The following is a 16,983-nucleotide window of genomic DNA, read 5'->3' on the forward strand; positions in this document are numbered from 1 at the left end:
TTTGGGAGATGTGGGGGAAAGAGTCAGTTGCTGGACATGGACGAAGCTGTCAGTTCCACATCTTAGCATGAGCTGGGTTGTCTTTAATGCATTGAAATGAAAAAATCTTTCCTGTGAGGGCTGTGAGACGTTGGAATAAGCTCCCCAGGGAAGTTGTGGCTCAGTGTTCAAGGCCAGGTTGGATTGGTCTTGGAGAAACTTGGTCTGGTGAGAGGTGTCCCTGCACATGGTAGTGGGGTTGGAACTACTCTTTAAGGTCCCTTCCAACCCACCCCATTCTATGGTTATTTGAAATTCAAGCCAGATTGTCAGGGCATTTGGTGTTTTTATAGCTGCCTGTTTTTTCGAAGACACTGTGTTGTCTGTGCTTCCTCACCATCAGAGAAAGGCATTATTGTACAGGTATCTTTCTTTTCTATGGCACCATGGTCTTGATGATGGCTGGGGAGTGGAAGAAAACAGATCTTTTAGATGAATCTTTGATTTTCAAAAAATGGAAGGCAAAGCAACCTCATCAGAAAAGGATTATCATTGCACAACACACTTCTCTGCTCTCTGTAAAAAAAAATTGTGGAATTGAAAATAGGTAGCTGCATAGGAGTCACAAATCTCTCTAGGTAGTTTCTGACCTTTCAAAAATATGTCTAGTATAAGTATATGTCTTTTAATATAGTCAAAGGAAGAAGTATTTGAATTATAGTTCAATGAGTCTAATTGTTTTTCTTTAAACCAGGAAAGCATTCAGCCCTATGCAGTACTGTGGTGTATGGACTTCTATGTACTTATAGCCTAGCACTGATAAATACATACACAGATCAGACATAGGATGGAAATTACTCCCCACTATGTCAGGTAATCCATTATTAAGCACTAAGTACCTTATAACGTATTGAATACTGCTACAGAAAGTGTGTATCTTCAGTTAATTTTATGTGTTTGCTCTGTCTTTTTTGTATATATGAACAGGCAATACTGATTTGGGGGAAAAAAAAATTAGAAAAAGTAGATTTAATTCTCTTTCCTAAAGCCTTTCAGATTCTAAAAAACTGGGAAGACCACCTCAATTCCCTGGATAGATGAGCTGCTTATTTCCCATTCCTTTCCTGACAGAGTTTCAGCTGGCAGCTCTAGCTAGGAGAAATAACATAGATAGGGGTGTCCAGCAATATGATCGGAATCATCACGAAGCACATGATGTGTTTTCTAATTATCCTACTGTTAATTGAATATTGTTTGTTATTTTAGGTCTAATAGCTCAACCTATAGACAGTATATGTAAAAATTCAAGATATTGAAGAAAACAGCATAGCAAGAATATCTGACATTAAAAGACCATTTTTTTCTGAAACATTCACGAGCATTATTTTGTACTCCTCACTCCTCACCACACCTTTCCAACCTTTTTACCTCCTCAGTCCATTAGTTACAACCAAGGCAGATCAAAGTTACAGGCATTTTTCTTTATTATAATTCTGAACTATTTGAAGTTTGGAAAATTATCCTCTCCTTCTTTATGTCTCTCCTGTTTCCATTTTATCTCTTTTTGCTGTTTGCATGAATAGTCATGGTCCTGTGGTTTTCCTTTGGCTCTTGACTGTGTGCAGAGCTTACTCCTTTTCTCATCCATTTAAACAGCTCTTCCCTGTTTATTTGAAGATTACCTGAAAACACTCCAATAAGCACTCAAAAGTGAGGCTTAGCAGAAAAGGAGGCTTATTCCTTTATACTGCAGAATGATAGGGCTATTTAATGCAAGCAGTTTATAAGTTAGTGTGTTTACCTCATCATCCTCTACAAACTATCCCATTAATCCTCTTCCATTTCGAGTTTTACATATCCTTGGTATCTTCTATCTTGACTACACGGATGTTAGGACTGTGCTGCTGACCCTCTCTGTTGACCTTCTCACATGTTGCAAGTTTTGTGAGTTTCACAGAGACACTTATTTACAACAGAACATTGGAAGGCATTTAGGCAACCATTTGCTGTAAACACCTAATTCTAAAACTTTTAGTTCCTGAAGTGTTTATATACCTAAGTAGCTATTAGTAACATTACTAAATGCATAAAAATACAACCAGATTTCAGTGTTCCCAATGCTAACTATATTTCACAAGGGTGAGGGGGCCTGTGTTGGGCAATAGTTCACAACTAAATCGTATTAACTTCCATTATTTAGTTGTTGTCCTGTCTATTTTGTCACATTTGCTCTGCCTAACTCAGAGTCTCAATGTCAGAGCCAAATGCTGTTCTCTACTAAATCTATATTAATCATCACTAAGAGGAGAAGATTGAAATCAATGCACCTTTCAGCTTTGATAACAGAGAAGCTTTAGATAAAAAATAATTGAATGCCCGGAGCAAGAGAGACCAGAGACCCCACAATGTCTGTAAGTTAATTCAGTGACTTGGTCTCCCTGGAGCATCTTATTAAGGGTTAATAGAATTTTTCACAAGTATCACACTAAACTCCTCATAGCATTCAAATCCATTGAAAAGCAGCTACTAATTTTATTTGAACAACTTAAATAGAGAAGACGGAGCTTTGAATTTTGCAGTTTTTCCAGTTCCTATCCATTCACTTAAAATATTACATATGAAATTGTACCTTTAGTTCTTTTAAAATATTACACAGTTACTAAAGTTTTGTGTTGCACAATATTTAGGTGAACAAAATCTGAGATGAGTTGATGACTTTCAGTTATGTGACTCCTTTTCTACTCATTAAGAGTGCTCATGTGAGTTCCTGTCCTGCCATGCAATGCACTTTCCGAAAATAGCTGATATCAGAATTTATAAAAATATGCATCAGAAATTAGTACATTATTCAGTTGCTTAATTAATCAAGTCCTCAGACTACCCACCTGAGAATGAAAGGGAAGAACAGAAAGAAATTGACCCACAATATTTGGGATTAACTGGCATTAAATGGCAAAATACAGACTGATCTGCAACAAACCTGCTGTAATGGGTGTAATTTGGGGTTTCTTGCTTTCTCCAAAGCGATAAGAAAAGATCATATCATAGTTCTTTGATCAGCTATCCACTGTATATCATTACCATCTGATTATACAAATTGCTTATAAACACTTCCACCTCATGATTTGAAAAATAAATCATCCATGTATAATTTCACCTAGCATGACTAAGAGCCAGCAGAGAACCCTTTACAGAAATAGAAATAAGAAAGGTAATTTCTATAGAAATAAGGAAGGTTATTATTTATTACTATTCCGCATATTCTTCACAATGCTCATTTTTCTTGCATACTTGTTAGACAGTTCCTTCTAATTGGATGAATGCTGCATTTATCTTCAGCTTCCTCCATACTTTTAAGTAAGGTTTTGGTTTTTTTCTTGCTTTACAGATATTTAGCCCATTGAACACCTTGTTGCATTATCTTTAAGTTTCTTGCAGTAGAGTGTAGCTAACTCTCCTGTTGTAAGAACAAAGCATACTATTAAGCCAAGCAGCTGCTAAATCTTTTGGTGAGAAAAGGGTGAAAACACGTGAAGGGTTGGACATTAATTAAAAGAAATAATGTAGGTCACATGGACAACTATTTGTTATACTTAGGTTTAACCTAGTGGCTTCAGCATGTTTGTGGTACAGTGGGACTTGGCAGCTCTGTGTTCAGGGAGCTGGGGTAAGAGCTCATGGTCCTGTTCTAAAAAAACCACGCAGCTTTGGACACCAGTAATGTTTTGATGTTAAAAAAGTTAAAAAAAAAAAAATTATTAAAATGAAACTTAAATAACTGTCATGTTAAGGCAGTGTCAAATTGTTGCCTGAAGCAAACCTTTAATGACCATTTTAAGGATTCTTGGGAGGAAAAATAGCTCATGGTGTTAACTGCACCTAATAGCTTACAGGATCAACAGATCTTTGACCATAGTAGTGTGAACATTACTCAGCTAACACGTGGTTTGGAAGTCATCCATAAAAAACACACCAGTCACTGCCATTATGACAGCAACATACTCAATTCACACTAACAGGATTTTTGATCAGTAATAGCTGCATCCACCAAACAAACAAACAAACAAACACCAAACAAAAAAAAAAACCACAGAAAAACCCGCACAACTTTCAGCAAATAAATTACTAGATCTGTACGAGCCTGTCTCACTGATAGAAAGTCATCAGGAACAACTGAAAAGGATATAAAACAGCTAGTAGCTAAAGCATGAAGAATTGAAACAAGAAATGGGCTGATGGACTGCTGAGTTACAAATTCATTCTCATTGACTTAGCATTATAATGAAGTGGGATGAGTGAAATGTGGTTCTATTTGACATCTCACTGAATCTATGTTATCCTAAAAGAAAATATATGAGGTTTTTGCTGAAGAATTATAACGTGCTTTTCTCTTGACTGATAAGTTGATTTAAATTTTGAGATTCTTGAAAGTGTTTTTAAATCCCTGAGTGGCTCTCTCCAACTGCAGATACGCCTTTATCAGAATGAAAACTGTAATGTTGTCCTGCATGGCCCCTATTTTGTCTTAAATAGGTCCTCTGGGAATATCCTAAAAAGATTTTGTGTGAGACATGCCTTGTCTAAAATTAAAACCCTACTTAAATTCTATAGTGAAAGTATTACAGCCTCTATAGTGTATATACTTACAACCATGACTGGTTTTCATAATGAACAGCTACCCAAGAAGCTACATCTCTAAGAAATCTCTTGCAACAGAAGTAGATCAGTAGAGTGGAACAGTGCTGAGGAAGTGACTCATTCTGGGGATGGGAGATGGCTTTGGGTGGCTGCCAGGCTGGTAGGATGGAGCGTGGCTGCCTGCCAGCAGCAGGAGTGCAGGGAAAAAGCTCCAGGCTGCACTGATCAGGAAGAAATCAGGACTGGACTCTGAGAATGCTCCAGGATAGGAAACAAAGCACAGTGGGAAATTCACCACACAATTCAGGGCTGGCAAAGAAGAGTAGAAGGTGATTTCAGGATTTGTTTGAACAGAGGAAAACAGCATACTCAATCGTTTTCTCACCTGAATGAATATGACCAATAGATTAATTTTTTTAACAAGTGCAAAATGTGGGAAATGTTTTGTATCTGTTATAGTTGATCTTGTAAGACACAATGCTTTGCTTACCATTGGTTTCATTTCACTGCATGGTAAGAATTCAGAGTGAAAATTTCCTCCCAAGTTAGAAGAAAATATTTGACTTATGTTTCAAATGTCACAATAGCTATTTAAATATGAAGGTCTTGTACTGTCATCTTTTGAAAAAATTACTTCATAGTCAATGAGTTGAAGAACTCATCTGCATCTGATCAAGTTTAATGAATGTAGTGAGATCTCAGTATTCCTGTTATCACTTGTTAACATTTGTAGCTCATTATTTCTTAAAAAACTGTTGGACTTGATGATCTTTTGAGGTCCTTTCTAACCCCTAGAATTCTGTGACTGTGAAACTGGCCCTATTTGAGATGCCATAAAGCTATTAACAGGAAATTTTGCAAAAGCCAGAGTGGAAGCTGGTGGAATCAGAATACAGAGCTCAGACTGATGTGAGGAAGATTTTGAGATTGAAGCCTTTTGGAATGCAAAACAATTTGTTACAGTTGTAAAGAGGGGTATTTTGGTAAAACTTCAGGAAAGTTTTGAAGTAGATGAAAACTGTACAAATGACTTGGCATTTGCACACCACATCACAGCCAACAGTGTTACTCTTGCAGGAAGTAGTCAGGACCTCAGTTCATGTAAGATGCAGACTGATAGAGATGTGAAATACTCATTCTTTAGTGATTCCACAACAAGTGATATTTTCCTTATATTAATTATAATAAAAAAATAATTAAAAAACTGTCTTGCAATCCTAAAACTCAGAAATAGTAAATAAGTAAAAGCTTTCATAGGAAATATAACAAAGGGAGAAAGAAGCCAGTTCTCAGTGGAAAAATACATTATCTGTAGAAGAAATGCAAGCTGCTTAATGTCAATTAAAGTAAATATCTTGTTCAGATCTATGTACTGAGTTTTTTAGATGAGATCTCTAGTCTAAGTCCTGTATGGAAAAAATTCTCATATGGTATTTGGTATGCAGTGATGATAAGAAGTCTTTTAAAAAAGCTGGTTTCATGGTCATCAGCTCAGAAGGGAACTGGAGTATAATTTTAATAAATAATATTTCTGGGATTGTCTTTAAAAAAAAAACAACAAACCAAAACCCACAGCAGTTAGTTGTAAACTGCAGTAGTAACAATAAATCATTGTAGAACTTTCTAGGCATGCTGTTATCTACTACTGCAAAGAGATACAGCCATTAAAAAAGGGGTGAAAATACCATGTTCTGGTAGCTTTGGGCTTTTAAAGTGTAATCTCTACTAGCATGGATGTAGTATTTGAGCCTTATGGTTAAAAGTCTCATTAATTTAAGTAGTTTTATGACATACATCCCAGCAATAGAATATGATGATAGCCTGCACAGATTTATGTTGTTTCCCCCCATGCCCAAGTATAGTGTTCTATAAAGTGTATGTTTTCATTCTTGCATGGCAACATTTTATTTCTGTAGTGCCACTACAGTCTGTGTGTCTTTACTTTTTATTTCTGAAAATCTCTGGAGGTTTTTTCCCCCACAAGTCCTTATTTGTTTTATTGTCTCCTGCTGCCACATTGTGCTGTCTATCCGAAAATGGGGTAAAAGCCAATATCTGTCAATCTAGATGTAAATGAAATTTCCTTCCCCAAAGTGACAGTATAGTACTAGGAAACATTTTCAAAGTTTGGAGATGTTGTGCACAAAGTGAGAGGAACGAGGCCACTCAGAGTCACTTGTTTCTATGGCAACATGATGATGTGTCTAGGTCAGCTGTGTTCTCCTCCTGTGATTTTATAGATCCAGTGAGGTTTAATATTGTCAAAAATAGAAGAATTCTAACCCTCGGTCTAATAAGAAATAGTAATGCATAAAGCACAATCTGATATACACAAAAAAAAATATGTTTAAAGGTAAAAATTTAGGATGTTAAATCCATAAATCTCTCTGGGGCTGTGAAACAGTTCTGGGTGCTCCAACTTTGCATTTGGCTAATGGTTAAACTATATTTTAGATCAGAAAAGTTGCTGTAATGGATCTTTTCTTCCTGTAGTGTATCAGCCCTCCACACCGTTGATGTGTGATCCCTAGCATGAAGTCACGTGCTACTGAATAGTGTGTTTACCTGAGGCTTTGTATTTATAGCTGTATACATTTTTTAAGTGTGGATTTAAAAACGTGATCACAAAACTACATCATGCTTATAAAAAGAATTAATGTTTTAAGTGTTACATGTATTATTGAGACTTAGGGAAACTTCATTGTTTGACAGATGGTCTGACACCCACATGAAGAAATTCATAATTCAGTCTCAAAAAAGTAAGGAGGAACATATGTGTTTGCTGGGAAAGAAAAAAAATTGTATCGATCATTTTTTTGTCAGAGCAAGCACATATGGCATTTCCATTTTCTATCACTTACCATTTACTTTCTATTTAAAATTCAAATGTCACTAGGCAAGGAATAAAGTTGAGTATTGAAAAAGAAAAATTTAACTAAGAACAATCACTCCAAGAACTTTACACTAATTGTTCATGGAAATTAATGGCCATGCAATTAAATCAAACTTGCTCATCCCATTCTATCCTTGCTTTTGTTTTCTTTACATGTCCCTCCCATTGGTAGTTACTGTTTTATGATTACTTCCCAACCATCTGCTGTTTTTCCTTGAGCCAGAATAATTTCCCTTTATAATTTCATGAGTCATCGTGTATGTATTAGCTTCACACAGTTATATATCTATGCTCTAATCCTAGATCCTCATTCTTGTGCAAGTACTGAGTAACTGGAATGATTTTCCATTTGAATTTCTAGTGAGCAGAAATCTCTATGCAAAATTTCAAATTTCCAATTGTTCTCTCTGCATTTTTACAAGCACAATGGTAATTAACCATTTGATTTTGATTCACATCTCCAGACACCAAAAGGCACATACAGGTTAGATGGATAAAGATGCTGAATGAAATGGAATGTGTATAGTACCTTAATAAAGGTGGTGAAGAGAGGTGGGCTCGTGCAAACTGCAGGAAGTTCAACAAGGCCAAGTGCAAGGTTCTGCACCTGGGTCAAGGCAATCCCATGCACAAATAGAGGTCGGGAGGAGAAAGAATCGAGGACAGCCCTGAGGAAAAGGACTTGGGGTTCCAGAAGCTTAACATGAGCCAACAATGTGTGCTTGCAGCCCAAAAAGCCAACCAGGTCGTGGGCTGCATCAGAAGCACAGACAGACAGTCGAGGGAGGGGATTCTCCCCCCTCTACTCTGCTCTTGTGACACCCCATGAAAGTGAACTTAGAGTGACTTTCCAGTGCTTGAAGGGAGCCTACAAGAAAGCTGGATGACAAAGGCTGGATGAATAGAGGTGCTTTCACATAGACTGGCAGAAACCTGAAAAAGTCTTGGCTGAACTCTCTCAGGCTGGCAACAGCCATTGATCTCTCACTTACAGGAGCACTAAAAGTCTGCTAATGAGTATTTTTTTCACACACACAGTAGCATTTCCAAGCACTTTTGTCATTGGAATTTCTATGATTTTGGAGTGGGGGGGTTGTGTCAAAAGTATCCCAGCAACAAAAGCTCTGCGCATTTCCCTGCTATTTTAATTCTAATTTTTGTTACTGTCATGACAGATTTTTTTGTTATTGTACAACTAAGCCATAAGCATGCTGCTGTAGCTCTGTATCTCTCTTTCATGCTCCTTACATTGTAAATCTCCTTGAACAATATCAGAGCAGTTTCTCAGATGGTACATAGAGACTGACACTTAGGGAGTGGTTAGCAGGAGACCTCTCCGGCTTCTTCATCTCTACATTCCAGACACAGTGTCGTGCTTCATATTTCCCAGCACCAGTTTCATTGCTCCCTAAGAGCAAACTTGAATTCAGCTGTTAACAGCCTTCCTATGGCCAATTTGCAGGAGAGCTGCTCCCTCTGCTGAGTTTTCTGTCGATCGGCACCGGCACCTGATGTCCTTCCTCACCATGCTGGGCCCCAGCCCGGACTGGAACGTGGGTCTGTCTGCAGAAGATCTCTGCACCAAAGACTGTGGCTGGGTTCAGAAAGTTGTCCAGGATTTAATACCCTGGGATGCTGGCACAGACAGTGGAGTTACTTATGAGGTATGTGCACTATGTAATATATGCAAAATGTAAAGTTTACCTTAAAACAGTGAAGAATAAAAGCTACTGGATCCATGGTTATACCATATCTGCCTTTATAACCTTATAATAAAAATTTTGCTTATAATGAATTAAAGGTCATTTAGTTAGATGCTAGTTACAGTAGCTCAGTTGTGACTGAGTTCTCTGAGCATTATTATTAATGGGATAATACTACATTCACTTGTAATATTCACCTATTGACTATTGTACTGTAATACATTCACCTATTGACTGACTGGTCACTCTCAAAACCAAGCATTAAGACACAGGTCTGTGTCTCACCAGCCATAGCAGCTTGAATTTTCTACTGTTTTAATCCAATGCCAACGATTTTGCTTGGCACAGAAAACTTAACTATTCTTTACTGTAGGGATTGAAACTCCCTTATTATGAGACTAAAATAATCCATTTTCTCTGTCTCCATCACTCAGTCTAGGAAGTAATTCACATCATCCTCAGGTAAACTCTTGGTTATGACCAAATTATTTGTGTCGAACTACTGAATTGGTTAGGTTACCAGGGTACCTACACTGTATCCATACAGACTGCATAGACAGCTGAAGTTAGTCAGGATTAATCCCATCCCAAAATAACATACATATTCCATGTATTCCACATGCCACATATATTTTCAGATAGCACCAATTTTCAGATTGGTATTTTTCATTCAGATCTGGTCTCTTTAGAAGCTATGGAATTTCTACAATTATAATGCACTTCTTCAGGCATACTGAATAATTTATCTGTTTTATTAATGTAGTTATCTCACCAAATAACAAAGTATAAATCTTATTGTGCACATAGCTTCAGGGTGGAATCCTGATGTGTTAAAAAAGTGCTTCCTGACTGAAAAAAAAAAAGGATCAAGTTCATCGTATATTGAAATTTCCTAGTTTAGCATTTTGGAGAAATTTTCATTTCTGCAGACAAATTATATCAATAATAAAAATAATTAATCCCTTTTTTAACATTTTTTTCTTTTAATTGCAGTCTCCTAACAAACCTACAGTTCCTCAAGAGAAGATCAGACCACTTACAAGCTTAGATCATCCTCAAAGTCCATTTTATGACCCAGAAGGAGGATCTATCAAGCTGGTAGCCAGAGTTGTCATTGAGAGAATTGCACGCAAGGTATAATGTATATATAGAAAATTTTCAAGAAAGAAAAAACCCACTTCATAAGCCAAAACCCCAATCCTTTCTCTTCTCTCTTACCTCCCCCCCTATATGCACTCCTTAACCTACCCACAACAAAGATAATGGCAGAAAAGTACTGTGGCCCTTTCTTAAATTCAAAACAGTTTGAAGGTATAATTTCTCCTACTTCTGCTAACTAATGCATTTACTTAATTGGGGGATTTTTTAAAGTATTCATAGCAAGTAGAAGAGAAAAAAAGTGCTGCAGATGCAGTAGTGCCTCTTGGTATCCTGTTTTAGCCCTCTCACTACATACAAGTATGAGTTTCCTGTATTCAATCTCCACAATAATTTATTTGCAGGGGGAGCAATGCAATATCGTACCTGATAACATAGATGATATTGTAGCAGATCTAGCACCAGAGGAAAAAGAAGAAGGTACTTTTATATTAATTTGTTCTGTGTTAAATTATATTTTGTTTCATCCTCCACTGTCATTTCTAGATGTAGTACAAAACTGACTTAGGAGCAAAACTCCCATTCAGTGCCAAGAAGTGATTTAGGTTTTCATCTTTTCTGGAATCTTATCATTAGACTTCCTTATACAGCAGAGAAATTGCATGTATACCTGGAAGATGGCAATAACAATAAAAGCAATAAAAGAGAGAATCATTTGGGGTTCAACTAAAAATAATTTTTCAATGAAAGTTGGCAATTGTTTGTTTTCTTTTCCTTTGGGCTTAAGTGCAGAACATTGAATGCAGGAGGAAAGAATGCAGCCTGTTAGCATCTAAAGCAATCACTAGCGAGGTCAAGAGATGCATGGAGGGCAATGTTTTTTCAACTCTCACAGCCTTCTCTTATGTTTTAGATGACACCCCTGAGACCTGCATATATTCAAACTGGTCCCCATGGTCAGCCTGCAGCTCTTCTACCTGTGAAAAGGGCAAGAGGATGAGGCAGAGAATGCTTAAAGCTCAGCTGGACCTCAGTGTGCCCTGTCCAGATACACAAGATTTTCAGCCATGCATGGGCCCAGGCTGCAGTGATGAAGGTAATCAAAAAGGAAAGGGTGGAGGAGAAAAACACCTTCTAGGGTTCATTTTTCCATTAAAGTAATTAAAGCTCTTGCTTGCTGTTTGACTTGTCTTATGCCATACAGTGGAATAATTCCTAAAGAATAGAAATTGAGGCTGTCTCTGGTCAATTTTTTGCAGTTCAGCTGAGTAAGTGCATGAAGCATGCAAAAATATAAAGGAAAGGAGTAAAGTAATAAACAGAGCGGGAGAGGTAGCATAAAAGTGATACTGCACCCAAATGGCACTGCTACAGAATTATCAGCGTTTATTTTAATATTAGCAATTGAAATGGTTCTCTGTATTTTAGATGGTTCCACTTGCATGATGTCTGACTGGATTACATGGTCCCCCTGTAGTGTATCCTGTGGGATGGGAACGCGATCTAGAGAGAGATATGTAAAACAATTCCCAGAAGATGGCTCTATGTGCAAAGTGCCTACCGAAGAGACTGAGAAATGTATTGTAAATGAGGAGTGCTGTAAGTATTTTATTTAGATTTGTAAAATCCAGCCAATAGCAGGAGCCCTCTCAAAAAGATATATATATATATATATATATTTATTTTTTTACATGAGATCTATTACTGAATGACTTTGTCCATTTGGAATAGCCCCTAGCAGCTGCCTTGTCACAGAATGGGGAGAGTGGGATGAATGCAGTGCCAGCTGTGGCACGGGGATGAAGAGACGACACAGAATGATCAAGATGACTCCTGCTGATGGATCCATGTGTAAGGCAGAAACTACAGAGGCAGAGAAATGCATGATGCCTGAGTGCCGTAAGTATCCATGAGTTTATCTGCTCTGCTATAGTGGCATAATTTCTGACAGGATGCTCTGTCACACAAAGAATCTGGCTAAAACAGAAGCAGTGTTGTTTTTTCTTTTCTCCTTAAAATTACATCCCTTAGAGAACGTGCATTAGGTACTATGTTCACCAACAGAATAGTATTAGTAAAAAATACTCTGTGGCATGCTGTTACTGTATTACCCATACAGTGATGTGTGAATTATCAAGTCATACATAAGCAACTCTAATTTATGAAGTATGAGGTATAATTAATAAGGCTACAAAAAAAAAAAAACCAAAAGAAAACAAACAAACAAACAAAAAATCCCAGAGCCTTTTGCTCCTAGCTCATGAACAGTTAAGAAATTGAGGTGCTTCTTTTGTGCAGTCATTTCTCCTTACATTGCCTAATAACACTGGTTTTAATTTATTAAGAAATGTTACAATTTTAATCAAAGACAGAAAGAATCAAGATTTTTTTTAGATAAAATGTGGAAGTATCACATTTTAGACTGTATAAATTGGACTTCCAGCTGTGACCACTGCAACTGGAGGAGTTATGACTGAAACACACTTTCTGAAACTGTTAACTCCCCAAAAGATCTGGGACTCTGCAGTTATGAATATAAGAGAAATAGCAAAGATAGGGTATTAAAACAAAGCAAAACTTTCCATTTAATACAGTGTTTTCTGAATTTCTTCAGAAGCATCATTTAGCTTGATACATTTTGCCCAAACTGACAACAAAGTACAATTGGTTGATGACAGATAAAACACAGTCTGCAAAATCATTTTGATCAGTTTTGGTATAACAGGGATTTGTTTCCTTTTATTTTTACCATTAGATACCATCCCCTGTCTCCTCTCCCCGTGGTCTGAATGGAGTGACTGCAGTGTAACATGTGGGAAGGGAATGCGAACCCGGCAGAGGATGCTGAAATCTGCTGCTGAGCTTGGAGACTGCAACGAGGAGCTGGAACAAGCAGAAAAATGCATGCTGCCTGAGTGCCGTAAGTGGGGGACACTCTGCAAAGAGGAGGCTGGTTGTGTGTGTTGCTGGTTGTGTGTGTTGCTGGTTATGTGTGTTGCTGGTTGTGTGTGTTGCAGTCTATTGGTCAAAACTCTACCCCCACTTTTAGTATTGTTCCTTAGATGCTTATAAGAGTTATTTCTTCTAAGTTATTATATTTATTGTAAGGACAATTATTGCCTGGTTGCCTTTGGTTATGAAAGAAAATTTGAAAATTTTACATAAATGCTGTCTGAAATCAGGAATGCTATAGATTGCTTGTTCATTCATTTTTGAAGAGTGGTCTACAGTTGGCAAGAGAAGTTGCCTCCTTAAACTCCATGAGCAAATGATCCAGTCCTGTCTAACTCTGATTCTTGCTTTCCATCTATGTACTACACCTAAATCTTCATAGAGGGGAATCAACAATATGGGACTTTTATCATCTGTGGACTGTTTGGTTTATTATTATTATTATTAGTGTGTATTTTTGGCTGTTGAGAGCTGGAATATCATGTTCTAATCTCATCTTGCCTTACTCAGTATTGCTTTGGGCATGCAGTTTCTCTGACTTTAACACAACACTGTAACTGTCAACAATAGTTTGTGCACTTCTGAATAGCAAATAATTCAGAATTATGCAGAATGGGTACAAGGGATGGAGGACTGAAATCACCTGTATGATTCTTTTAGCTAACAGAAAGAGCTCAACAGAGGTTCCACCTTTGATAAATTTCTGACCAGTGTCAGAGCCTTTTTTACTGGTCTATACCCCTTTGAAACCAGGAATTCCATATAAAGCCACCAAATTGACTTTTTGCCTTTCTCCACTAAAATCCTCCACTTCTTGGGTGGTGCAAATTTCTCATTGCTTTGCAGCCTTTGTGATGTGTGACAGGCTAAGGCTCTGCTCATGAGTAAGATATGATTGTGCTTAGTGTCCTGTTGCTAGCTGGTATGTGAGGTTTTATAACTAATTAAGTTCCTTTTCACAGTAAGTATTGGCTAGAAAAGGCTTTTACACTGTAATTTGGTAATTCAGCTCTTCTTAAATAATGTAAAATATCATTTTGCTTATTAATCACTGGAGCTGTGCATTTTAAGCAGTGCTGAAAAAATGAAAACTTCTAAGGCATAATGGTATTAATGAATGTTGCATAACACCACCAATAAAGCAAGGCTTAGATCTCAGAGGTATCAGACTCTTTATAAATATAACTCAATTTTAACAGCTTTCCATTATAAAACAGTTGTATGGGTGTACAGAATGCAAAGTTGAAGAAGGCACAGGAGAACTATTTATAAGTTTTTTTGAATTTTAGTGATCTGCCAGTACCACTCTTGAAAAAGAAATTGAGGAAAGTGTCAAATAATAGTTCTGCTAGAAATGGACTCCGAAAATGTTGATGTCCAGCCTTACAAAATGTGCTGAAAAGACAGGCAGGCTTAAGTTCCATTCAGGTATTTAGATGTAAAAACTGTTAAGACACATCTGTGTGTTTCTTATTTACCTTATGTTCAGCTTTCATGACTTTTGTGTATAATTTTTCATTTTTTGCAGCCATTGACTGTGAACTAACTGAGTGGTCCCAGTGGTCTGAATGCAACACCTCATGTGGAAAGGGCCATATGATCAGGACAAGAATGATTAAAATAGAGCCCCAGTTTGGTGGAACAGCATGCCCAGAAACTGTCCAGAGAACAAAATGTCGAGTAAGAAAATGCCTGAGAGGCTCAGGTATGGAAAAAAGGCGCTGGAAAGAGGCCCGGGAGAAAAGGAGAAGTGAACAAGCAAAAAAAAATACAGATAGTGAGCAATATCCAGGTGAGTGTGCAACCATCCTTTAATATGCTCGTGTCAGTTTGTCTTTTCTGCATAATAGGAATTTGTGAGCAGCTCCACTTCATGCTGTGAAAACATTTTCAGCACTTCAGTCAGGAGAGAGTTTTAGCAATCAAGTAAAGCACAGCCACTTCTGGTGTTTGCCTGTCACCAGAAACATGCAACCTAAGTTTAGAGCTCAATGGAGAAAGGCTCACATCTCCCCAGCTCCCACCACTGAAAGTATTTTAGCTTCTTCACTGTAAAGTGTAGAATCTGAAAAAATCTATAATTTAGACCTGGCAAAAGACTGATTGCAGTTCCTGCAGACCTGGGAGATAAATCTTTGCATTCAGTTAATTACCTCTGCACTTTGGAATTATTTGTCCCTGGACCTGATGCAGAATTTCAAAACTGATTTCTACCTTGATAATCTGATTCCTATTCAGACTGCTCTGAGAGCTCTGCTCAGGTTGCTTTTTCAGTACAGGACAGTATTATCAAGCACTGATGCCTCAAATCAATAAAACATAATACCTTATGGTATAATTTATATTATTTGGACACGAATTACTGCTAAGTTGTGATTCATACCTATCTGACATTTAACATTTTCTTCATTTTATTTGTGTTTTGTAATGTAGACAGTAAGTGTCTTTTTTGATACATTTTTTCAGTGTTTGACAAATGCACCTTGATTATATTTAACAGGGGTTTCTTAATTCCCACTGTAATAAATGAGGCAATGTGCTATTGTAGATTCAAAAGCCACCAGTGTGCACACGTACACATATGGAAATATGTGGGTAGTCTGAAATATTAAAAACTTAATCAGATTACTTTTTTTTCAGTTTGTAGGCTGAAACCATGGACTGCTTGGACTGAATGTTCTACACTCTGTGGAGGTGGAATTCAGGAACGCTACATGATGGTAAAGAAGAGGTCCAAAAGTACTCAGTTTTCCAGTTGCAAAGACAAAAAGGAGCTAAGAGCATGTAATGTTCATCCTTGTTAACAAAACATGAGGTTTCCAAGTGATGCACTCTGAGCTAAATGGAAAGTCAACCTTGGTTTGGTTTTTAAAACAAAAAAAATATAAATGTATATTAGTTTTCATTTTTTTGCAGTGTGGTTTGCTTTTTAGTCTTGCTGGTGCAAGAAATATATTTTATAAATATTTCCTCACAGATTTATGCTGAGAGTAAATCTTTGGTACTCCAGCCAGCCCTTAATGCATAAAACTAGTCATTATGAGACATTTAACTGAAATACACACATATCTGTGGACATGGAATAGCCATATAGAAATACTACTTGTAAAGACATGGGGTGCATGCATATTAACAAAACTAAGTGAAAGTGATGTTTCGTGTGTGGGAGGATTTCTCTCTTGATTTGATTTTGAAAATCCAAAGCAGTGCCTATGTGATTACACAACTATGCCAAGGAGTACTTTCAGTAATGCTGGTTCAATAATGCTAAAGGTGCATGTTTATCTCTTTACACTATTGGCTTTAGCTGATAGTTATAGTAATTATCCTACATACTTTTCTTCACATGGATGTTATGGTCCATGCACAATGGGCTTTCTTTAAAACTTAAAAAGGAAATAATTTGTTCAGCTCTGTAGTGGTATCTGTCCACTGCACAGACACAGTCAAAACAGCACACAAAGAAAATGGGTGGATGTCAGAACATATTTAGGTGCTGTATTCTCATATTTGGTCTATCCACCGCCTCTCAAAGTGAACGTGAAACTAAAACAATGGGTTCAAACACTGGGAGTCCCAACAGCTGTGTCAAGGAAAGACTTCTACATGAGAGACACTAAAAATTAGATTTGGTTTTGTGAGGGATATTAATCACAGGTAAAGAGAGAAAGAGGTTTATCATATAATAAAAATTGTAGAGGAAAGGTGAGCCAGGTTCTC

The 16,983-nt window shown here is 37.2% G+C and overlaps 1 protein-coding gene across 1 annotated transcript in view; it reads left to right on the forward strand.

Moving 5' to 3' along the window:
• SPON1 (spondin 1) overlaps window positions 1–16,717 on the forward strand; it is a 127,934-nt gene extending 111,217 nt beyond the window's left edge. Inside the window, exons 8-16 of the mRNA XM_008504761.2 lie at window positions 8,973–9,174; window positions 10,207–10,347; window positions 10,716–10,791; window positions 11,225–11,407; window positions 11,740–11,910; window positions 12,043–12,210; window positions 13,067–13,231; window positions 14,792–15,055; window positions 15,904–16,717. Coding sequence (XP_008502983.2) covers window positions 8,973–9,174; window positions 10,207–10,347; window positions 10,716–10,791; window positions 11,225–11,407; window positions 11,740–11,910; window positions 12,043–12,210; window positions 13,067–13,231; window positions 14,792–15,055; window positions 15,904–16,067 — 1,534 coding nt within the window. The 3' untranslated portion in view covers window positions 16,068–16,717. The remainder of the gene's footprint in view (window positions 1–8,972; window positions 9,175–10,206; window positions 10,348–10,715; window positions 10,792–11,224; window positions 11,408–11,739; window positions 11,911–12,042; window positions 12,211–13,066; window positions 13,232–14,791; window positions 15,056–15,903) is intronic.
• The last annotated feature ends 266 nt before the right edge of the window (window positions 16,718–16,983 follow it).

Source organism: Calypte anna, chromosome 5, assembly GCF_003957555.1.
Source record: "Calypte anna isolate BGI_N300 chromosome 5, bCalAnn1_v1.p, whole genome shotgun sequence".
NCBI lineage: Eukaryota > Metazoa > Chordata > Aves > Apodiformes > Trochilidae > Calypte > Calypte anna.